Raw genomic sequence first — 25,952 nt, forward strand, 5'->3', positions numbered from 1 at the left:
AAAAGCGCGTTATAACGACAGTGAATAAATATTGGAGTAGGTACACGGGCAGCATTACCATACAATACGCATACCGCGTAGAGTCGTTTTGCGGGCCACGCAAGGGTGCGACGCTTGGCTGTTGTGTCGCTCCTAGAACCGTTTTCTCCGTATGTGTATGTGTACGTGCGTTTCTTTCTCTTTCTCTTACTCTCCCCAGCCTTCTCCCTCTGATCGCCATTAATCACCACGATCTTCCACCCAGTCCCACGCAGCCACGGCGTACACTGTACGCGACATCGAAATACCGGAGGAGAGGCCTTCTCTCGGCTAACTGTAAAATAGGACCTCGCGCAACGCGGATATCGCTTATCTCGCGGTGCGCGCTGATCTATATCGACCTCTCGACACCGACGGACCGTGCACGGCGTGAACTAGTTTCCCCCCGCAGTATTTTAGCGATCACTTAATATCCAGTGTAACGCTACCAATGTTGAAAAAACTCGAAAAAAAGTGAAGGGTCAATCCCCTGTCGCGATTACGCGATTATATTACAGTCAATATACATATGCAAATGTTAATTAACAAAATGTTCCATATCTTCGTGATAATGCGATAATGTGTCGTCGTTTGACACCGACTCTCTCTTTTTCTTTTTTTTTTTTTCAAAACGGTATTACATTTGCATTGTTTGATATGTGTAATTTTTCGTGCAATGACAATCGTGATAATTATTGTATATCGCACGTCTGAAATATGTACGATGGATATGCATATATGTCAGGAATCTACAATTTTTATCGTTCCCTTTCACATGGCACGTAATTACCACCTTCATAATTAAATATCCAGGTCGTGACCTGACTTTTAAATCTTTCTCAGTGCAGCTATTTCCGTGGAACAGTACGACATCACAAAGCGATGTTAGACTTTTGCGAATTAAAAACATTTTCGAGTCTGGAAATTTCATTCACATTAATCATTAAGTCATTCCGTTTCGCCATACGGTACAAATGCGCTAATAAGCGTCGCATTCCCTGTATAATGCATACGAAGATTGCACGCTTGACTGTTTTTCTACGAAACAGAAAGTGTTTCGACCCATTCAGACCCTGACTAAGATTCCAATCTCGGAAGAAAGCTCGAATTAAGCTCCAACCGGGTTCAAGAGAGTCTCGAAAGAAAAGCGCCATCCACCGCGGTTGGTCTTTAAGGACGAGCGTAAAGTTTCTAGATGCGAGCGAACGGAGCAGAAACGATCGCGCATCATTAGATCCTGTTGGCCTGCTGTCTCGGAGGTGTACGGCCGACGTAACGTAAGCTTGCATCCCGCCGACGCCGTACGACGGAGACGCGGCGACGTCGGCGCGGCCGTGTCCGACAAGGATGGCCGCATCCAGAGAGACAACACAACGTGCGCGCGCGAGAGGAGATCGGAGATCGGGAGGCCGGAGAGTAAGAGCTAGAAGCGCGGCCGGAGAGACGGGGGGACCGGGAGGGGAGTGGGTGAGCCGACCTCTGACCCGAAGCGCGCGAGGGGGACCGCGCGGCACACCGTGGCGCATAGCTCAGGCATAGCTCGGGCCATAGGCACACAAGCGCGACTCGCCCGCCTTTCACTTCGCGAGGAGACGAAGGCAAGAAACGTACATAGATAGAGGCGGCCGGGGAGTGCCCCGCCGCGCGCGCTATTATCATATTACAGCCGATTCGCCGCCGTCGACGGTCGACGCCGACGACGCGACGCTGGCGTCGGATGCGGCCGCGGTGTCCGACGCGCCGATGCTCTACCGCCTGTTAACAGACGCGATCGGGATCGCCACATTACTTATAATTAAAATTAGAAACCAATCTCAATCTGAAAAAAAAAATTAAGTAAGTGGGAAGAGAGAAGCCGGAAAAGGAGACAGAAAAAAAGAAAGAGATATACGCTAAGGGTTTACAAATTTCTTCAAGACACTTTGAATAAGAGTTATTTAATTATTTTAAAATCTTAGTTTGACTATTAAACACGGCATTGTTTAGAGTTGCATTTATATAGATTATTCATTAACAGAGTATTCAATTTTTCAGATTTATTTTTCCCGTTTTTATCTGTTCCTTTCATATTCTTTCCATGGTTTAATTAACGGCAGAAACATTGGAAGAAAATGTATTATAGTATTGGGAGAGAAAATTATAAGAGAGAACGGTCTGTTTTAAAGATAAGCCAAAAAATTATACTACAATAAATTATAATGATATACAGTCTCTATTTATAAATATTTGTAATAACATATGTATAAAGTCTATTTAAAAAAAATGGTTATAACGACAGCTTGCCTTTGATTTCTTCCTCCGCGATTTTCTCGCTGTCGACGCGCTTTACGACGGGATTATCATACGACGCGATCGCGGACAAATATTTCACACTCGGATTACGTAAGGAATTAGTGTCTAGGTATACACCTTAGGCGGCGTTCGGGCGCTCAATTTTTACGCTTCGCGGCGAGAAAAAATAAAAGTCGAATCGCCGCTATATCGCCGCCCGCTGCGATTGACGCGCGTGATCTCGCGTCGAGGCGAGACGAAAGTGATATCGTTGCGCTATGAACGGGACGTTTATTATCCTTTTTATCACGCCTGGATCCGCTATTTTCCGCGCGCGATCCGCTCTCGTAACCACCGCGCGATTATTTCTACAAACTCCCAGAGTGTGACGGCGTAATTGTAATTTATTGAATAATTATAGTATGGTGGTGTGTAATTGCGGCAACGGTGGTAGTGTGGCAAAAACGGGGCTGTTCCTTTTCCTGAATCCTGCAAACGCCCATATCCCTCCGAAAATAACGAGCGATTATGAGAGGAAATTGTCACTGCAAAATAAAAATTTAAATAATAATTGAATAGAGTAATGAAAGTAAAAATATAAATTTAATAAATTATTTCTGTCGCCCCGATACGGAGCATCGTTCTGTTAATCAATCTGTTATCGAATCAATCTGTATATACATTTCTCTCCTTACGCGCGATATCGTTGAACGTCACAACAAATAATAAAACTACTTATTTCCGTGAACGTTTCGACAGTTTCGAACATATTTCAGAGTAGCATTGACGGAAGTATCGGAGTCAATTGCGAGTGTCGACGAGTTGTTCGCTCGAGCGAGTGCGAGATTGACGGGATAATCGCGAGGCGAGACACCAGTGATTTCGACGCATGGTAGATGGCACATACATACACACATACACACACACACACACACACACACACACACACACAAAATCGTTATCGTCTTTATTACCCTACGTGTTTTTGTTCTTCTTTTATGTTCGATTTCGCCGTGGCAAATTACCAGCGCGCACAATTAACGATTTGGTGTTTTCACCGTTGGCAAAAAAAGAAAAGGAAGTGTCTTCAGATTTTTATCTCGATAGCAGATAACGTTGATGTTCACGACTGTGAATAAACTATGATTAACTCGTAAACGGATGCGTGATCCATCGAAGAAAAGATGTCAAGTTATTTTTGCAACGAGTTCATTAGGAATTCTCACAACGTATAGAAATGTAAAACCAGGTTTCTACCAATTACGACACATCCCAATTTTTCAGATGCTTTGTCTCAAAAGATATAAATACCCATGACTCGTTCTATATAGTATTTCCCAGTTTATTTTTTTTTAACATACTTTAACTGAATTATTTAACATTGATTATCGAGCATTCAAAATTATTGCAATGTTAAAATTCTCTCGCGAAGAGAATTATTTTCCCTTCATTAGTCATGCTTAACAGAAGGATCCTGTTCTTCTCGGTTATCGCACGACAGTCTGCGTGCAGTTTTATATATGTTTCTACATGACTATATTATCTCCATACGACTAGACATTGTGCATAACAGGTTTGACCCACCGATGCAGCCCGATCTGAGAATAACCGAGAAAGCGCGCGCACGTCTCTCGCCCCGGCCCGGCACCGCAGAGGACGACGACGAAATCACTTTCGTCGGGACTCCGCGCGTCTTCGCGCGCGCTAATCGCGGCGATGGCGCGATACCGGAGGTCGCACGGACACGTCCGACCCCGGGAATTTTACTTACCGGTACTCCTCGTGGACCGGCGCGCGCGGACCCGCCGCGCCGCGCTGGGGTATACTCTAACGTAAGCGCGGAAAGACAGAAGAAACGGTGATCGCGAATGGGAGAGAAAGAGAGAGAGAGAGAGAGAGAGAGAGAGAGACAGGCGAGGCCGAAGAGTACCGGTGAGAGTGCACGGCCGTAACGTACGGTACAATACGGTCGTGCCGGCATGCCCGTAGGTCGACCCACAGCGAGCGCGCGCGCGACGTGTAATTATCATCTCCCAAGGGCCTATCCCACGCTATCCAAGTTAAGTGGGACACAGCCGATTACTGCGTGAGCGATTAGAAGAGAGGTGCGCGGGGAAGGCGCTGGAAGAGGCCGTCCGTCTCCGGGTTCCTTCCTCGGATCGTGGACCGAAAAGGAACGCGAGAGTTGTGGTCGATAAATTAACACGTTAAAATTGTATTTCACTCACGTTGATTATAAGGCTAATTGAAATCAAGACTGTTTATCGTTGTCTGTTACGTAAGATGTAACGTCGTTTAGTATCGGTCAAAACTAATTTCAACATCACATAATTTAGTTAGATTATTCAAATCGCCATCTGGTAATTTAATGTTGATTTGCTGTGATATTACACACATGGTGTATATCTGTGCGCTGTACTTTGTAAAGAAATAATTAAAGTCTATCAGTCTGTAATAGCGAGATTGCAAATACAAAAGTGCCCGATAGATTACATGAATGGAGACAAATCGTTTTACGAACATAATGAATGGAAGTTGATATACCAAATTAAATCCCGATTAATTCCTGTTCCACTTAAAAATGTTTAATGAAATCATCAACCTTAGTCCGACTTGAATACATAGAACTAATAGGAGAAAGTATCGAACGTCGCGATCGAGGAAGAAATTTGTTACAATCTTGTATGATGTACGTATGCTTGTGTAATGTATATTTATTACAACTTTGAGTTTTCTTGAATTACGTGTGGGTAGAAAAGGTTACATCTAAAAAGTACGCAATAAGAGACATCGCAAAAACTTTGAGAAAAAGGAGCTCCACCGTTCAACTATTTCGATCGCATATTAATATTCTAAGAAAATGTAAAATTATATAAATAAAAAGCAGCGTTGCTTTTTTTGCATATACTAATGCGGAAATGCGCTAGTGCACTGACGCTCTTACAACTTTACACCGAAATAATTACGAGCTCGATTACGTTGTGGGTTACGGCAATTCAGGTGCATAAGAGCTTGCGTCAATTGTTATGTGTGGGCGTAGGCGGCGAGAGATATAGGGTACACCGGTACAATGAAGTCCTACCCGCGATATCGAACTTCTCGAGCGTAAAGAGACGTGATTAAATTAGACGCAGCGCAGCTGATCACTGCCGCGAGTGATTAGAACGGAGAGGGATGTCAGTGGTAGAGGAAGGATAAGGCTCCGCCGATGATTGATTCGTGTTTCTCTTGTCGGAGAACGAGAAGGAAATGAACCTGTCCGCGTTAACGCGCCCCCCGCTACTTATCATTTCACCACGCATAATTGCGCCATAACAACCGTGTGTGTGTGTGTGTGTGTTGTAGCGCACGATTGTAGCGATTACATAAAAGAAGATCTAGAAGTATGGAACGAATTATTTCTCACAGGGAGATTTAATGCAAATACATAACTGACCGTTTGAGTATAATGATTTAATCCTGATAATATATCGCGATGTAAACAGGCTATTAAATCGATTATAAATAGATAAGAAGATAATAAAATAGTAGAGTATAAACTTGTATATTGCTGTAAGATATTGCATTTTTTGAAAAAAAAAATGACTCTCAATCCAATTATTTGCAATGATCTATATTGCTTATAAATATGTAAATATCCGTAGTAATTTATATCTTTTAGATGTTGTATGATTTTAATTGCTATTTTATTAAAATTATATCTTATCTTTAATCGTTGATATTTTTTGATACTACAAATTGATGGAAAAATTTTTTTTTCAGAATTATAGATTTAAATGTGAGGAAAAGAGAAAGAGAGACAGAGTGAAGAGAGGGGGGAAGGGAGAATCAATAAGAATAAATTAAATAATTATATTCAGGAATATTTAAAACGTGATACTTATCATTTCATGGTCGACATAATTCACGATTGGGCTGACGTAGTTTGCTGTTTCTGATGATCATATTCCTGCTGCGATGAATCATTTACACAGTGCAACGAATTTCATTCATGCTAATAAGCGCAATAAGTTGGGCAGGGACAGATTCCGAAATAATCCGGTAATTTGTCGACGTCCTTGTTTTTAATTACGCGGCATCCAAATTCAAATCTTAACCGATCGCATAGAGATAAGAGGAATGGACGGCTGCGGACGAAGCGTATACGCGCGAACAGACCTGCGAGATACGTTAAGGCATTGCGCAATTACGGCGTTTATGAATTTATATATTCGTTAAGTTTAGTGTATTGCAATTCTCACGCTTGAGCAAGTGAGGGTTTACGTAATTCCGATGTTACTCGAAAAAATTGGTAGACTTCGTGCGAAGCTTTTATAATTGCCCAAGACACTTGCAATATTTCGCAATACTTTTCGTCCAACGTTTACATTCGTAAATTATAATTAATTGACATCTCATAGAGCTTTAATCGCTCAATTAATCTGCTGGGCATAGCGCCAACTTTTTACCTTCTTTCGGAATGAATCCCGTAATGAAATAAGTATCAGGTCGTGTAAAGTCGGGTGAGCGATTAGGCCTCGATTAATCGTGACGCTGGTGCCTCTCGGTGCGAAAGTCGCGAACGAGAGAAAACAATGGACCGTTCGGGAATCAAGCGCAATGAGAAAGGGCGGAACGCAACGTCGACGGCGAGCATGATCGCTCGCGAGAGGCCTAACGGTTCTTTCTCTCCCGGACTAACGTCATCGAGGGTATATACCTCTTCGACGTAATTCTTTTACATAAACTCGACTATAACTCTTGAAAATTTACGTAAGTGCGACGATGACAGGTCGTCGACTATCGGCGCGATCGAGTGCAGATAGTAATCGGTACTCCAGGTAGACCGAGAGAAAAGTTACTCCCACGCGCGCGGAAACTGCTATTGACATTGACCAGTTTCCGTGTCGTATACACAAACGGACGACTACTCCAAATTCCTGCGAAACGGAAAGTCCTCTAGCGCAACGCAACAATATTTGTCATTGGTTTCCAAACTCGAGATGAAAGGAAAAGTGAGGGATAAATGGAACGATTTTTAAACGCAACCATTTTTTTAGATAACATGTAAATGTCACTAAATGCAGCAAGTATTTCATAATACTCGACGCGATTGTAATCTCAAGGACTCTCGACTAACACGCTATCTTATACTAATTTACGACGCTGCGGGACGAAAAATATTGCCGAGGGACACGTGGCCAGCATTCGGCTTCGCTAACGTGGCCACTGCCTCGGTTTCGCTAACGCGATCGTGCCTAATTACAAGCGCAATAGTAAGCGGAACGATTGTTAAAGAAAACGGCGGTGCATTTAGAGGCTGCGCGACCTCGCTACAACCGCGATAGGTGAGAACCATTGGGAGAGGAGAAGTCGTGCGCGACGTTGGTGGCCCGCCACCCGGAACGGACGACAACGACGACGACGACGACGGTTATAGAGCCATCAGATTTCCTCGGACTCCATTCATCTGAGTCCATCCATTGTCATCGTCAACGCTAATAACGCGGGACGAATCCCGACTGCATCGCTAAATGCATCATACCGATAAAATCATTCGCGACGCGTGTGCGTCAGAATGTTCATTTTTTTGTTAAACGCAACCTTGAAACAATTTATCATATATTAGGGTGGTAGATAAATTTATATGGAAGAAGATTAAGGCGTAGTATTGTTCGTGAAACGAGTTATATATCTTATACCAGAACGTGTGACATTTCTTTGACTCCTACTGCAAAGATACCGGATGGCGTTGGTCGTTTCAATCTAATGTCACTAATGTCAGGTTACTGATATGAAATACAATAAAACAAGTTGATCACTGGTAAATCAGTGATTTTTACTGTAAGGTCACATAATGTAACGTGTCAATTTATAATACCCTTTTTTCTGGTATGAAATTAATATAACATTTGCAAATTTAAGCTTCGACGCGCGACAGCTGTAGGTCAGAAATAATAATTGGGTTCAGCAAACAAGCTGGATTATCTCGACGAGATTCTCTTTAATATACATTAAAGAAATCGCCAAGTATTATTCGGCTTCCTCGATAATTTCCATATAGATTATGACGACAACAAGATCGCAGCGGCGATTATTGCAATTTTCGAGATTTGATAAGGCGCAACGCGCGCGTTTGCGTGTCGGCAGTTTAAAAAACGATCGATGCTCTCGCTTCGTTTCGCGCGCGGCAAAAAAGTCATCGATAGATGATGCCTAATCGTCCATGTGACGGCCGCAAATTGGAAAGACGCGAGAGGACGGTGCCTGACGTCATTCAGCCTAACGAGATTAGAACGCGTTCGGTACCGTCAACTCTCTGACAAAGCGACGACGTACATCCATTGAAAAAAGGGGAAGAAAAACTTACCCACCCCGATGTGCGACGCGCGCGAAAAAACGGCGGTCCCAGCGACGTGTTGCCCTGGAAATAGTCTGTTCCGGGGCTTTACCGGTGGGCGAATATCAAATATTCACTCCGATGAATATCAATGTGATGAATGCAAGATCCCTAAAAGCAAGGAAAATGTATCGTAGGGGTATACGGTTTCAATAGCTTCTTTAGCGACATACAATGAGAGAGAGAGAGAGAGAGAGAGAGAGAGAGAAAAAAAAAGAACACAAGTCAGCTATTTTATAGACGAAAAGTCAGTTCAAAAAAATTTCTAATTACTATTTATTTATTTAAAAAATTTATAACTTCTATTTATTTCACTTGAAGAGTGTAAGTCCCAGTCTACAATAGGTGTTTTAAGCTCTAAGCCGTAAGAAATTGATCAATCACAGTAGAATGTGAGGAGAATACTCGACTGTGATTAGTCAATTTCTTATGGCTTAGAGTTTAAATACCCTTAAAGCAAGGTTGTAGAGTTGTAGACCAGCACTAATGTACCATAATCTTGTAAACTTGAATACTAAATAAACCATTCCGTCTGGATTACATTAATTGCTAAAAAAAATTATGACTTTAAATTTTGTACAGTGTATTATTTACAGCATATAAATGTAGTCGAAAAAGTTTCTTCGTAACGCGTCAAATTATTAAAATTTAAAGCAACGGAGATCGGGGTGCAGCTCGCTCGGTCGAGGGTTAAACGATCTATTCGCGCAATCCCGGCTCACTTTGTCAACCCGCGGTTAAGGCATCGATAACCCGTATATACATACATTCTTATTGTCCGTCCGTCGTCGCGCCAGCGCACCTTTCTCTCTCGCTCAAGGAAACGGAGTATCGGTGCATCCCGCGGGCGAGAAAGGGTCGGCTAAAGGCTCTGTGCGCGAGCGCGAGCGCGCGGCGCACCGTAGGCAACTCGCGTCCTTTTTCCCGCGGCGCACGAAAGCGGAGACAATGGATACGTGGGCGCAGTATCGCGAACCCTAACCCCGGGTGATCCCATATTCTCCGTTCTCTCCGTCTTTCTCTCCTAGGCCGGCTATAGGTACGCTCTCCTCCGCTCGTCTCCTGGCTACCTCTATCGCTAAGTTCTCTATCCTCGGGTCGTTGCGGAGCCTCGCCGAGCCTCTCCAGGCCGGGGCTCCTTCTCCTTCCCTCTGCCTCACCTGCACCCTGCACCTCTTCAGGTATTTCTCTTTATCTTCTGCCTCCGAGAGTGCCGCCGCACGTTTACGAAATCGTAGGTGCACTCGCGTATGCTCGCGCTAGCGTGTTTAGTCACCTTCTAGTCCTTCTACCGTGCTACCGAAACGCGCCAGGGGGCGATCTGCGATTTAAGGCGATGCTGGAGTTATCTGAAGTGCACAACGCATAAGGCTGGGGCTACACTATGCGCGTTTTCGCGGATCAGATTCGCGAATCGTGCATTTCGTGCTAAGCACACATGGTATACAAATGCACGATTCGTGAAAAAACGCGCATAGTGTAGCCCCAGCCTAATGCGTAAGCATAAGAAAATTGATTGGTCCATATACATGTGCATAAAAAAATAGACCAATCAATTTTCTTATGCTTATGCATTATGCGTTATGCAAAAGTCTGTGTTTCCCGCTTAATTCTATACTCTATAAAACTGATAAAAAATGGCATGTACGCAAAAATTAGGTTCTGTCGGTAACTCCAGCATCGGGGGACCTTGTGGACGTGTCAAGGCCTCCGCACAATGAAAAATATAAGAGACAGATATTAGCGATTAGGACTATAGAATCAAGAATAAAGTTGGATGCACGATAAAAAATACAACAGAAACAGGGAATAACACAGGCAATAGATTTTTACCTATCGGAAGGCGTGTATTAATGCTACACCAGCTTTATTCCTGAGATTTCTTATTTCTAATAATCGCTAATATCTGTTCCTTGTTCCTTATATTTTTCATTGTGCGGGCGCCTTTACGTTTCTTCGAGGTGCGTCCGGCTTTTTTTTAGGGCCAAAGCACATAACATGGCGTAGCGATATGACAGTCGTAGTCGTGGACGTAAGTAACGCACAAAATTGCATGGCATGTCCTGACTGTCAGAATACGTCAAAGCTTGTGTGTTACTTTATGTCCACGATTACGACTGTCATATATCGCTACGCCATGTCATGTGCTTTGGCCCTTAGGAAGTGGAAAGACGAGGGCGTGCAAAGTATCTTAATGTTAACGGCGACCACCGTAGCCACGCATCATTGATGTTTGATACATTTAAGGGTATCGTAAAGATCAATGCTGCCATAAGAAAAATTTCTTACAGCAATAACATTAAAATCCTACGGCATCGTTAATTTCTTACGATGCTATTAATACGACATGAAACGATGTTTTTGAAGTTCAAACAGAAAATCGATAATTAATCGGTTAAAAATTAGAAAAGTTCGTGTTGCTTTCTCGCCAAGTAGATAATATTAATTACTGAAAAATGTCTTTTCTATCCGCTTTTTTTTAACAAAGTTAAATTTCTTACGCACCTGCTATATATAAGTCTTTTACTGTAAGAAGCAGCTTGAAATTTTCATACTTGCTATCAAAGGAATACTCTCACGAAGCAAATTTATTCTTGCACTATCGGCATTACCACGAAATATAATTTTAAAACTATATATAATATATGTTTCCTGGTATGAAACCCATGTGCACGCAGTGTGCTCGAAATGGCAAAGTTGAAGATTCTGTGCCGGGCTTTCATCGGGTCGAAAAAGAAAGGCGGATAATGGGATTAGAAGTTCGTGTGCAATCTGACTGCTCCTTTTACCGGGGCGATTGCAAAATCGCCATGGGACTCGGATAATCTTGTTTGGCGGCGCGAGGATGCCGCGCGGGACAAGATTTCGCGTCCGAACTTCCGAAAGAAGGCGCGCTCCTCGCCTCGCATCTCCTCGCTTCTCACGCACAATCACGAGCGGACATTGTTGCGAACAATACGAACGGAGGGTTTTTTTCGGGTTAGTAGTCGTGGAAGAGAGTTTAGCTTGTGTTTGTTTTTCGAACTGCGGCTAATTTTGCGCGATTAGATATCGTGCGGGAAACGGAAGAGTCGCCGAGGAAGGAAGAGTGCACTCCGCCGCACGTCCCGGCGAACTTCCTTACTCCGTGATTGGGAGCAAAGGACGCGACTCGCTGCTTTATTTAAGCACCGTGTATCGTAAATCTGTCGTAGCGTGCAACTTCCAAAGCGATATATTAAATCGTCTTTGTCTCTAAAGTTAAATAAATTAAGTAGACAATTACAAGTTAATGGGCGACTCTATGAGCGAATCGACGATTTACATTTATTTAAAAAAAATAATATATGTAAAATATAATTTAAAATATAATTTGTAAAATATAATTTGTATAACAGTCTTATCTCACTTATCTTAATTATTTATCCATCTTACTTTTAGTGATTCTCGTTCGACTAGATTTTGGCTTTCGGGCGGCTCAGGTGGACTCGAAGCCGCTTTTTCGCGGTTATAAGTCTGGCGTTTTACCGCTAGACCACACTGCCATCCTTCGCCCGTATTATTTCATCGTTTGGTCAACCCTGGGGGGACCCTCTCCAAATATAGAGAGCTAGGGCGGCAAGATACTCTCGGTGGGTTGCCATCCCCTGCCTTCCGAGAGGTGGCAATCGAATAAAAACCTAGCGAGATTCTTGGTCGGATTTGAACTCAGATCCTCCAGGTCGCTCACTAGACCAGCGCACATCTCTCTGCGCCACGATCGCCACAGACGAGGCAATATTAATGTAATAAAATTTTTAGAAATAGAATAGGAGATAACATTGTAAAAAAAGAGGATCATTAGATGATTACATTTATTAACCTTTAGGTTAATAATTTATCTTTGATAAGAGAAATCAGTCTTCCGGAAAGAAGAATGATTCATTCGCTGAGATATCTTTTCATTCTAGATATCTTTTCAATTGAATGGCCGTGCCTCTTGGTAATCGATCGTCATTGTTATCTCGCGCGAGGGAGTTACCGAGGCCGGGAGTCAAGGAGTCAAGAGCGCGGGAAAAAGCGATATTATTCCGCGTTTAGAGTTTCGGGGCGGGTCGAGAATCTCTCGCCGTCGCGTTCTCAGGGATCGGAAGTGCGAATGTCGATTTTGCAACGATGCGAGATTATACTTTCTGCCGTCACGCGGTTGTGCAACGCGATGCGTATTTAGGTACGCGTATTTCTCTCGGCACGAGAGAAGTTGAACGGCCGCAAAATTTCCACGATACAATCTACTTGCTGTGAGCGCGTCGAATTCGAGCAATTTATTCGTGATACTCGGAGTAAGCTGGGCAGTGCCGCGAAGATCGAATCGGATAACCGATTGACAAGAAAGATAAACAAATCTCATTCTAAATAATTATAGTTGTAAAATAAATACAGCGTAATCTTGAAAATCTATTGAACAATGAATTCACTAGAAAATGTCTTTACATCAATCGTTATTACAAATCATTTGCCATAACACCTCATCTATATATAACAAAAGATAAAATTCCATCGCTAAGCTCGAACCCTCTCAATATGTTTGCATTTTAGAGATTAATATAAACTTGGATTAAAAAAACGTAGAAAGTCAACACTGGTGTTTCATGCCACTCTATAGTTCCTCTCGAGTTCACCAATCGAATTAACGACGCAAGACACAACCTACAACCTTGAATATTTCCGATTCGATCGGAAGATTCGAAGGTGGCTCAAAGGATCTCTTTTTCGAGAGCGGGCTCTCGATGACGAGTGTTATGCAGGTGTTACGCCGCGCCACTCGAGGTGCTACGAAACATTTTGTTGTTCGATTAGACGAGAGGGAAGCGAGGGGACACCGGGAACGATCGCAGGTCGAAGAAGAGAAGACACAATTGAATGTTGGCGGATCCGTGGGCGGGACGCAGTTCGATTGTTTCTTTATCGCGATCATCCTCGTTCTCTCTCCTACAACGGCAATGGCGATCTCACCCGGCATAGTGTTCCCGTAGATTTATATAGGGTGTCCTTTCAACTATTATTTCTACAAACCGCTATGTCATATTATCACGAGTCACTACCTATTCTTTCATATCTAAATATTAAAAGCTTTTGAATTGAAATGGTTCCTTTAATATATCCGGTTGCGATCAATTGATATGATTTCATTTATAATCCTTCGGCTCGGAGTTCTTGAATATCCAATAATTATAGAAGCTCTAATTCTAATTATCAGTTAATAACGAACGAATCTATTAGATACATAATTCTAATCTAAAATTGGACTAAATATATTCATATGTGGTCGGCATTATAAAATCCTTTCCTTATTGTTAACTCGCTTGTGTTCAACAGGGAGTGATTTCATTATCCGTGTACAATTCCGGGAAACTTAATTACTCAAAATTTTTTCTTAATAATGTTACAATCGTTGGAGGCCCAATATTATGAAACATCATAATATTTATTTTTTCTATTAGTTATGGCTGAAAACAGACATCCGGTAGACAGTGGTGGGACACCCTGTAGATCACGTCTTTGTCCCCGTTCGAGCTGGCCGACGCGAATCGATGGTACTCCGGTGGGTGCGCTCAGAATGCGCCTTCTCCGCGGCATACCACCGCAGGAAAGAAAACCGATCGTTACCTTTGCACAATTGCATCCCGTACACGCGGAACGTATGCGCGATCGAACAACGAGGGGATCATCGATTTCAAGCTTGAACTCCCCCTTTCAATCATCGTGGAAATGAAAAATCTTATTATTCTGGCAGGTAGACTAGCCACTCATTGCAACTTGCGTTTGCGTTTATCGTTATGCAACGAGGCGGTCGATAGCTCCTAATTTTTTAGAGCGGGACCTCGAAGACTACCCTTTCTTTCTTGTCATATAATTTCATAATTCTTGTCTTCATAAAAATTTTGTCCTTTTTGATCGTCCATATATAAGTATAGATTATATTCAATTAGATTAAATTAAATTCTGTCTAATCTTAAGTCCAAAATAGACTTCTATACGTTATATGTAATGTGGTTAAATTATGTGTATCTGTATATGTGTGTAAATTTACACATGCAGTATTCTTCGTTTGTCATTGCTGGATATATAAAATAAATTGCCTAAATAAAAAAAACCCCATAATCGAATCTGTTATCGGTGTCAATTTGAAGATTTCATTAGCTCTCATTTCCTTTTCGTCAAATTAAGGAAATCGTGTCACATTATATAATCATATATCTTTATTAATTTAGAAGCGTTAATGGGTAGATATCGACGTCGCTGATGAGAAGAATTTGATATTATTAAGTTCATATTAAGCCTTGTGTCCACGATGCTAGAAATTGCTCCGAGATCTCGAACGGAGAAAGAATTTACCAATTACATTTAAACACTTCAGCCAATTGACCAATGAAATTGGTTATTCTTTCTCCATCTGAGATCTAAGAGCGACTTCTAGCACACTTCGTGGACACAAGGCTTTAGAAATAGCCATGCATTATTTTTTCGACTTGGTATTTAAGGATTTAATATAAATTTAAAAAATATAAATGCACTTAGATTTACCAATTACTTTTTTTTTAATTAAGAAGTTATTTCGTGAAAACGATCTTAAATATATAAATGCTCAAATCTCTGGAAATGCACGATGACTAATAGACTTGGATTTTAAAACTTCAAAGAATATTCAACTATCCTTATGACGAAAACGGCATGTCCACCGAACATTGTATCGGTATTTTTCGATGCCGCGCATTATTTAGAATGTACGTCAGCAATAAGTATGGTTAACGACAACTGCGATGACATAAATCCTGTCAGGGGAGACGAGGAAGAAAGGAGAGGAGATCTGTTCGAGACCTAACAAGAGGGATGACGTCGTCGGTCGAAGGAGGATCTTCAGAATTATCGTCAGAATGCAAACTCTCGTAAGGTGGATTGCTCGATTACGCAACGAATAATTGAATGCGAGAAAACATTGTTCTGCTTTGAATCGTGATGACAAAGAGAGTGGTCGTGATTGCGACTGCATTTCATCTTTCTCCTCCCAATACGTATAGTTACAGAGATTATTTACATAAAATAATCAAATTCTTCAATCTCATTTCCTAATTAATTCTAAATATAATATCTTTAATTTCCCAAAATCGTGTTACTTCTATAAATTGTTGTAAAAACACACAAAATATCTCGATAATGAATAAAAAAGGCTTGAAAATTTTAACTTAAAAAATCAAATAAATAACTAGTGTCAACTTCCTCTTTAGAATGCGATACATTAAGCAGTTATTGTAATAAAATAGGTATCAAAATTGGGAACACTTCTTAGATAGAATTATCCCGTTTCCCGTTACCTCAATATTCTCCGTAAGTGTATGTGGTTTAGATCTATATCAAATAGTTCAAGAAGCTATTTGAGTCAAGAAGAGAAAAGAATCATCTTTGCTTTCTCCGAAACAGGATATAAGATAACGTCGAATAAATCTCTTATATAGTTACAGCAATATACATTATCCGAATATTTTTGTCAATCAATATGATACCCTGAGACATTCAACAATAAAGTAAGATCGCTAATATTTGCAAAGTTAATACATTACGCTGTTTTTTCATTGATCGTTTGAGAATTAGACTGCGCGTCGGAATAAAAAGAGGAACCCCTAAAATTGCGTAACTCATGTAATCTTTTTCTCATCGTTTCACGTAGCTCCGAGTCATTATCTTCTCCAACGAAGCTGCAAATCTAAAAGCGCGAGCAGTGACGGATACGCCGACGACCAGATACCGCGCTGCGCCGCGCCGCGACGCCCCGCGCCGGCTCGCGGCCGCGTTCTCCGATTAGGTGAAAAATCCGCGCCGCGCGCGGATAGTGCGACGCAGATTCTTATCGATCACATCATTTAGAGGCAGGTGCAAGTAGCGCGTCCCGCGCGATAAAAATACCCAGTAAATGGTATCAAGAAGAAAAGGTCACTCTGGAACGTGGCCGCCCTTTTCTCCGCGCGCGTGTAAAACGAACCCGTCGTCGCCGCTGCCGTCGCAAACATTATCGCCTTTAACTCTCGAAAACGCACCCCGCGGAAACGCATTCGCATCCCCCGAGTCGACCTGGAACGACCCGAGAGGTCACCGGGGAGAAACCGAGATGGAAGAAGTCGAGGGGAGAGAAATGCTGGCGAAGGGAAATCCTCGGAGGAGGAGGATTTCTGCTGCTCGCGCCAGCCTTCTTCTTCTTCTTCTTCTTCTCCTCTTCATCATTATCATCATCATCATCCACTCCTCGTCCTTGGCGTCTCACCCCGACGACTCTTCCGCCGCCGCCGTCGCCGCGTGCGCGATGGGGACTTACGAAATCGACTAGTCGCGCGCGTTCGTTCGATTCGTGCCGCTCGCTCGCTCGCGCAGAGAGCATCGGCGCCGGCGGTTTTCCGCGACGCGCAAAGGTCACCGCAAGCGAGCGCGAGCGCGAGCCCGCCGCTCGGGAAAGAAGACGCGAGTCACCGGCGCGTACTCTTACGCGCGAGGGGAGGTCAGCTGAGGTAACCGGTAACCCGGCCTGGCTTCTTCCCTCTCTCGCCTCTCACCTTCACTTCGCTTAATGTTGCAAACCGATGCTCGCTTATCTTCGCTAATACTCCGCGTCGCGTTGCGCCGAGATAATTACGGGGTCCCTCTTATAAAAGTCTATTTTGATTTTCGGTGACTGACAATATAGAGAGTTGAATATCGCGAACAAGGATGCCGTCATGGGGGGTATGCTATTCGAGTCAATTCGAAAAAAATATATTTTATAACCATTTAATTGTAGATTTTAAAATAATCAGTACATATTGCATAATTACTTAACGTTTAATTTTAATAATTCTTATTTTTTAATATAATCCTTTTATTTGTCATTTTATAACTTTCTATTTTTCGTATTTTTTATATATATAATTCTTTAATCTTGATTAACTTGTGGTAATAGTATTTCTTAAAATAATTTTATTTCTATTTAAATATCCGATTGAAACGTGCAATTATTGGAGTAGGGTAGTTTCCATGGTGCGGGATTATCGATGATGAACGGTCAGACGGACGTAAGAAGAGCCATTCGCTAATGTCTGTATTTGCCGCAACTAGTCGGGAAGACTCTGGTACAGTGTTTTCTTTCACTGTTTGATAGTTGCTTCGATTATATCGCTGTAGGGGCAAATAAATTACATTCTCGTAAATCACCGCGCGGTTGCAATTTCATTCTCCACACATCGAAGGAATTCAGTGTAAAAGCTGCGCGTTACGTTAATTCCATATCTGTCTTTTACGAAATATCAAAGTAATTACGTTCTTACATACAATATTTTCTATATACATTTCTCTGCAGTGTGTGTGGTCTCTTTTAAATAATAAAAAAATAATAATAAAATTATTAAACAATAAAAAAATTTTAAATATTTGTCTCTCAAGAATCAATCTTGATGTACAAAAATTCATCTTTGACTTTTTAGATCTTTGTTCTTCAGATATATAACTCTATCTTTGTATAAAAACATCGTGCTTAATTTTATATTAATTATGTCAATTACTTCTTCACATAGATTAATTGTGTCCCTATTCTAACGAGAAATTACTTTTTTAAACAAACGATTTTAAAATAACATCCAGATATTTGTGGACAATTAATGAAATCATAATATATGTTGTTGTGTTAAGGGGCATCTCTGTTTCTTCTATTACCGCACCAAATCGAGGATGCAACTCAATCAGCCGACGGAGACGCGGCCAAGACAAATTCGATCCCCGGGCCCCGTAAGTGAGGTCTCGCCGAAAGGTTAACGAAGACCGATAGAGACGCGAAACGTTCGACAATCCGCGAACGAAGCGCAAACGAGGCATCCGTCCGTGTGGGCAATGTCTCGAAGCGCGAGGCGCGCTGCTTCGCGTGATCGTTCTCCACCTCCGCCTCCTCTCCGCCCCGGCTCTCTGCGCCTGCTTCGCTTCGGGATCGGGCGAAAAAGAATATCGCGGTGCGATATCGCGATGCAATCATCTCGCCGGATGAATCTGCATTATTCAGCGAACGGCGTTGAGAAGGCGCGCGCGCGCGCACGCGCGCATGGGCCTCGTGGAAACAGGTACAGCGAACGAGAGGGCCCGGGGGTCGGGCCCCGTCATCGCGCGGGCCTTGCGCCTCCCGGACCGCGAGCGCGCGCGCGCGCGCGCGCCTTGCAACCACCCGCTGGTCTCCGGAGAGCGCCTTTTTTTCGATACCGATTGTTGCGTCGATCGCGCGTATCCGATGCGGAACGGCGCGTCTAGGATAGGCCTCGGGACCGCGCGCGCGAGCGCTCGTACGTATTATAGGTACGTAGGTACGAGCGCGCGCGCGCGCGTGGGAACACGCCTTCCTTCTCCGCGCGATCGACAGGTTGAACGCTTTTCTGCGAGCATTCCCACACGTCGGGATTAACGCGCGAAAATTAGCGTTAGACGCTTGGATCGAGATACGGCGTCGATCGAACGCGTTCTAACAACTTCCTGGATGCGCTCGCCGCGGGGGAAGGGGCTTGAGGGATTTTGCAATGTTGGGATACTGCAAGTTCCGTTTGACTGGAAATTTAAATCTTCGCGACTCTGCAATAGAATCTCTTTGCAGAAATGAGAGACGAAGACTTAATCTCAAGAATATAAATATATATTTCATTAGTTCATTAAATATGAGAAGCTCATCAATTAACATAAACTTTTGAGAATATATTCAATGTGTGATGGATATGATTTGATATCTTTCTTTGAAAAAGTCTAACGTCAATTAAAAATAAGTAATTAACTAATCTAACGTAATGAGCATCGTCTGCATCTTAAAAAAAAAAAGGAAGAGACTAAAAAAGAAGATTCTTATATTCAATATAATAATAAATTCTCCTGTTATTATATTTCGTAACAATTATTATTTTTATTATATTCACGCACATCAAATATGAATCACATCATAAATGAAATAATTGTTTCGTATATATAAAATATTAATAATATACCTGCATGTTTTTCACATTTTCAATATCTCGAGTTGCAAAAAGTTTGTTCATGAAATGAAAATACATTATGGCACATATTATTTAATTATTTAATATATTTTATAAACCAAATTTCTCTTCTCTCGCCATTTATGAGGCGTCTGATAAAAAGAGTTCCCGATAAAAGCGCGATCTATTCTACGGGGAGAAAAAAAGGCGGCGCTACAAAAGCTTTCACCTTCGTGACTCCGGAGGGTACACAGCATGATATGCATTCTATATTCCGCATAATAGAAGCGGATCCAACGAGCGCCGACGAGAACGTTTCAACTTCTCTCGTTAGCATACATATTCCCTGCGAAATATTCGCGATCCCGGCGCGCTCGAATCGAATGGTGCACCGCGGCGCGGCGCGATCGGCGGAGATCGAAACAATCGTTTCGCGAAGTAGAAACGAACGCGGCAGATCTTCATGGCGATTCTCACGTTCTTCGACGCTCCGCGAAGTCATAGGTGTGAGAATCTGACGAAAACGTGCTATAGAAGCTGCTTAAAAGCTGCACGTGTAACATTCAGAAATCTTTTAGCGAATTTCTCTTTACCAAAAATTTTGTAATATTCATCGTCTTTTACGCACAAATTTTTGATGTATCTTTATAATTATATACTCACGTTCAATTAAAATTCACTTGAGATTAAAAAGTGTGGATAATTGTTATCTATTCTTATAGAGCAAAATGATCGTTTTGAATCGCTTGAAAATTAAAAAAAACATTCCTATATAGATCCACGTTTGTAAATATTTTCTTTTAATTCGTGTTCGAATCCTTGACATAGTTTCAATTTCCACAGTCAATGGATTCAGCTACTTAAAATTACACGTGCTGTTAATTTATTCCCTCTTAATGAGAATGTAGAAAAGTTGCCGGAGGTCGGCCATGAATCCAAAATGTTTGTTATAAATTGCTCTCAGGAGTGTATATTTAAATAACAAGGCATTAAACATCCTAATATTAATATATTCGTCGAGACGGGATTATCCAACGTTAACTGCCATCATTAGCTTTAATTTGTACGGAGATAAATCCGTAAGGGGAAACGGTGCGCTCGCAACGAGAGACGCTTGGAGCATCTCGACGATATATATACATGTAGCTTTTCAGCACTTTGTAGAGAGACATGTACCGGCGAGGCGCGGATTAGCGGACACGCGCATGTGTACGACTAGCGATACTGGTGCAACAACTTTCTAGAGTGTCGGCGGGGCCCGAAAAAAGAAGCAAGAACCTCGGAGTAGCGGTGCCGGAGTAGCGAGAGACCGCGTGCTACCTGCCCGCCGCCGCAGGTCTCCTCGAGAATACCCACGGGATTGCGTAACGATCGCGCGCGCGATTGGCGGCACAACCCGTGCGCAACAATGATCGGCGGGTTGGGTCGGCCAGAAATCGATTTCATAGGGAATCATTGTGTGCCGCCTCTCTCGGAACGTACTGGTCCGCGGCCGATTTTTCCGAGAGCGGAGATTCGATTTGCGTGACGCAACTCGGCGAATCTTCCCGAACGCGCGATTTTTCTGTCGATCGTTCGGCTTTCACGCCGCGAGCCGCGGCTATCCCCTCGCCTCGATCGAGGGATCGGAACGTAATCTGCGAAAATTGTTCTGCGGTAACTCCGAAGTTACGTGCAAGTACGAAGTTGTAGGTACGGGATGGAACTTAACGATTAATCGTGGCAATTTATATCACAGCCGATTTCACCAAAATGCTAATTCATTTGATTGTTAAAACTTGGAATCAATCAATTTTAGTTTTATTAAATGCTTAATCTTCTTTTAGTTTCAAATCTAAAGTTAGAGACGAAGAATCGATTAAGATTCTTTAACTGAAAATCCAGATCCATATCGATCAGATCTTCATAATCAACGTACTATAATTCGTGAACAATAATAACTATAATATGTGTGAATAGGCGAATCTCATTGATTTATTTCCTCGGGAATAACAGGAGAAACAGTCGTCGATTGCGAATCCATGATATTTATATCCATCTCAAAAGCATTTTCGATACGTGAGCGGCTCTCCGAGAAACGCGCATGTAACGATATGAGAGGGAGGGATGTTGCATGAGGATAATGGTGTAGTCGGTAAACGGGCAGAAGAAACAAATACAAACACTCACTTGCTGCTACAACACACTTTATCAAAATCCAGCAGAGCACGCCGAGAGCTTGAAATAGTTCCAATCCTTTTTTTTTTTCGTCTTCTCTCGTTTCTCTTTCTCTAATCGAAATTCGAAGATACGCTACGAAGAGTGTCCACGCGTAATGTCGTTCGCACACGCCGCGCGCGTGTCCACGCCGAAGAGAGAGAGAGGTACGTTGTCGTCGTTCCGCGAGGAACGTTTAACGGCTACCTGCGCGATTCCTACTGCGGCGATCCGCTTTGATAATAATTATAGCGATGTCGAACGGCTGCGAACGTCGTGTATTTCCATGGGATTCAACATCGAGGGTAGGAGAGGAGTAGGGCGGAGGGACGGGGCGGGGTAAGGAGAAATGTTCCTGCCGGAGGATCCCTTTCCGCAAATGCCAGTCCGCCCTCTCGCACGCACAGCTGATTATCGATTAATATAGTTGTTGATTCCACGCTTGCGAGGAGCTTCATTGAATTATCCTTCCGATCGAACGGACAAATCGCGTGGGTAGGCTCTCCGTCTCTATCTCTATCACTTTCCCCCTTCTCTCTTTCACTTGCCCTCTCTCCCTTTCTCTCTCTCTCTCTCACACAGGGGTATGCTTATTTTACGAACGCGAACACCGACGATGCTACCTTTGGCGCGCACTTCCTCCTTTATATAATAGGATTACGAGGTGAGATTGCGAGAGGAGTATCGAGTCTGTCGTATAGAGACCAAGCGCGGCAACCCGAGTTCACATACCAAGGATCGGGGAACGGCGAAGCTCTCTCAATTTTCCAGGAAGGACACAAATTGCGTGAGCTTCTGCAGCTGGTCCTCCGTCAGGCAGATCTTGTCCGATTCATCGTACTGTTCCTCGTCGATCTGTTTGCGCGGTTGCACTATGGTGCCGTCTACGTTCCAGCCTCTGTCGATGGCGGCTTGTCGCGCCTCGTCCAACGACATACCGCTCATCGTCGCCATGGTCGCCAGGTTCAGGGAAGAGTACGCCTTCGATATCAGCCTCATCACCCGTTCTCGTACATTGTCTGCAAAAATCGGGGTGGTCCAAAATCGGGCGGATGATTCCGTTTAGCGCAGCGCGGAACTCCTCTCGCTTTTAATAAAGAACGAGAAGTTCGAGTAAAGAGTGACTCCAACTGTGCTGGGCAGATTCCGCTTGAATAATCGATTATCGGCTGGCGTTTGTAAGCGATAATTATGTAGACGGTGGGTTTAATAACAATTGATTGTCGTTAATTATAATAAGGTAACATATTTAGTCCTTGCGCGTCTACAGATGTAGGGCGCTAAATAAGGAAAACAATTTGCCACAGTTAACACGAAATTAACCCGCGTATAATATTCATTTAAATGCCAAATATTCTCTCATATATGCTCGATAAATGATCATTAATAACTAACAATAAAATATATACATACATATACAAACGGCAATGTGGCACAATTATTTGAAAGAAAATATTGGATCTGCATTCAACGATTTAAAAAATTTTATTATTATTATTACAACCGATAATCCCTGAAGGCTCGTTCGCGACCTATACATACGAATAACTTCTTATAGATATCTTCTTGCTTATACAAGAAAATACCAATATCTCTTTGTACAAGAGAAACATAAAAAAATATATAATTCAGTGACGGACGGTTGTTAATTACCACTAATTCTGTCCAAGCGAACGAAACGTTTGTTTTATTAGCCTTAAGTGGCCTAAGTTTATCGCTTTGCCTTATTGACCTACCTTTGAGGACTGTCATAACGTCTTTGATGTCTTCACTCCATTCCACGTTTAGGGCCGCGTGGACCGCGGGCCAGTTGCGTTGCCACATGGATTGCCCTACCGTCCACACCCGTCCGAGCTCTTCGTGGGCGGTCTTCATGTCCGGAGGGATTCGCTTCCAGAGGTACTTCGCGTTGCACCTACGACAACCGGTTGTTCGTTCAAGCGGACCAACGGATAAGGCTGGGGCTACGCTATGCGCGTTTTCGCGAATCGGATTCGCGAATCGTGCACTTGTATACCATTCGTCCTAAGCACACATGGTATACAAATGCACGATTCACGAATCCGATTCGCGAAAACGCGTATAGTGTAGCCTAAGGAGAACCGATCGCGATCCCGAACGCGATGCATCGCATCGTTGCAAAAATAAGGTCGACTCGGTGAACGAGTCGCTGTCTCAATGAAATATTTTACACGACGTTCGTGCTTTTGATGCGAAACGTTCGTTAATAAACTTAGTGCCGCGAGAAACAGGGAAATAGAGACTCTCAGAGTCTTTAAATCGAGATGATTCTTGAATAACTATACGAAAATGAAAGCAACGCGAAGGAATAAGACATAACTCGCTCGTAGATAAAACTAGTGGGTCTTAAGGTCTCCAAAAATTTAATATGTGTAAAAGAAAAATCCGACTATGTGGTAACAAATAAGATATAAAAAAAAAATTGCACTATTTTCAATTAAATTGAATATATTCTTGAAATTTGAGACAGTAAGGGAAGCTAAAGCTCTTAAACATGTATGTCAGGAAAAAATTAAAAAATATGTATTTTTTTTATCGATTACTGCGCGATTAAACACTTGTATTACAAAATAATTATAGTCTAGTTATAATTATAAATTAGATTCATTACAGACAAATCTTTCTCTTTAAACTTATAAAAATTCACAGCAACTATTTAAATAGTATTGCATAAATTGGACAAATTGTAAGCCTTATTACTCTCTTGAAAAAACCACTTATCCTATATTAATACAGTCGATACAATCAATCGTTTATAGATCTGTTAATCCAATCCAACATAATAATATAGTTTACAATCTTTTATCTTTTATTGTATTTGATTAAAGCAGGTAGCTTTTAATCCACCCAACCGGCCACATTTATTGAATTATTAATTAAAATCACGACGTTTTGATCATGGGTCTTTTTTAAGTGTGTATAAAAATCATATAATCAGTAATATAGTAGACTCACAAAAATCTTGATCAATATGACACTATGCCCAAACTACGATATAAGTTTAAAAGATTGTATGTCACATAGAGGTAAAATTAATACGTGTGTAACAATACTATATAAATCCTAAATAAATTAAAAATGAGATTCATATTAAAAAGCACGTCAGAATCACATGACAGTTAAAAGTTAGACTAACTAAAATGGACAAACATTGATTAAACTATTACTACATAGATATATAATATTTCAACGTATTCGAGAACTTCTCATTGTTCAAATATAGACTAGATGCTATAAAAGCCTTACGCCTTATGCATTTAAATCTTATCTAGCTTGATTTTTTAATAAAACAGAATTGATAAAATGTCTAATTTAGAAATGACGGTATAATATCCTCAAAATAAGAGATAAATCAAACGAATAACAGTGAAACACAATGAAAAGCTTTTTACTTACAGATCATTCTGATGGAGGTAGACAGCCAGCAGTCGCATATAGGCTTGTGCGGTTATAACTCCAGTCGGAGCCTGAAACAGCAGAATGCGGGTAAGTAATTAGAAACCCTCCCCACATACCAGTGACATTCGATCTAAAGCATATTTTACTGGGCTCGGACGAGTAGAAAGAGCCGACCGAGCCGACGACGACCGACATAACCTACAAAGCGTTCTCGCTCGCGCGGACTCGAGACTCACCTCCAGTTCGCTTATTTCCAACTCGTTCATCAACTTGTTGAGTTCAACCGTGCAATTGGGCACCATGGTGATAATTCTACTGACTATTCCGACGGTAACGACGACACGAAGGCCCAAAAACACGCCGACATGGAAACCGCAAGCGAGGTAAACGAAACGCGATGACGCGACGCGACGCGACACAAACAGCTGAGCCCACGCGGCCAGCGGGCCGCGGCGACGATCGAAAAGCTCGGAAAAGTTAGCGGAATAGCAGGCGCCATCTACCGTCCGCATGCTGCAAACAGCTGGTCCCTCATTATATACCGATCGCGGATTGACAAATAGACTACAGAGAACTTCCTTATCGACAATGATAAAGTTATCTCCCTCTGGTGAAAAAATTTCTCATATTTTTTGTCAAAAATTAATTTTGTAAGAATTGGGATTTATATATGAAAAATTCTG

General features: G+C 42.2%; 1 protein-coding gene across 3 annotated transcripts; it reads right to left on the reverse strand.

Moving 5' to 3' along the window:
• Positions 1 to 608: 608 nt before the first annotated feature.
• Csn8 (COP9 signalosome subunit 8) lies at positions 609 to 25,715 on the reverse strand. Of its 3 annotated transcripts, XR_011732038.1 has the most exons (6): positions 25,506 to 25,715; positions 25,267 to 25,337; positions 23,586 to 23,764; positions 22,582 to 22,868; positions 8,639 to 8,779; positions 609 to 2,834 (listed from the first exon to the last, which is right to left on the reverse strand). XR_011732038.1 is itself a non-coding variant. In XM_071778430.1 (5 exons), exons 1-4 carry the CDS (start codon positions 25,569 to 25,571, stop codon positions 22,609 to 22,611), a joined length of 576 nt encoding a protein of 191 aa, XP_071634531.1. In that variant the 5' UTR covers positions 25,572 to 25,715; the 3' UTR covers positions 609 to 2,834; positions 22,582 to 22,608. The 3 variants fall into 3 exon arrangements, 2 of the variants coding, with proteins under 2 accessions (XP_071634531.1, XP_071634530.1); XM_071778430.1 differs by lacking the exon at positions 8,639 to 8,779; XM_071778429.1 differs by lacking the exons at positions 609 to 2,834; positions 8,639 to 8,779 and having other exon boundaries at positions 20,650 to 22,868.
• Positions 25,716 to 25,952: the final 237 nt, after the last annotated feature.

This window comes from Temnothorax longispinosus, chromosome 5 (assembly GCF_030848805.1).
Source record: "Temnothorax longispinosus isolate EJ_2023e chromosome 5, Tlon_JGU_v1, whole genome shotgun sequence".
NCBI classification, from domain to species: Eukaryota; Metazoa; Arthropoda; class Insecta; order Hymenoptera; family Formicidae; genus Temnothorax; species Temnothorax longispinosus.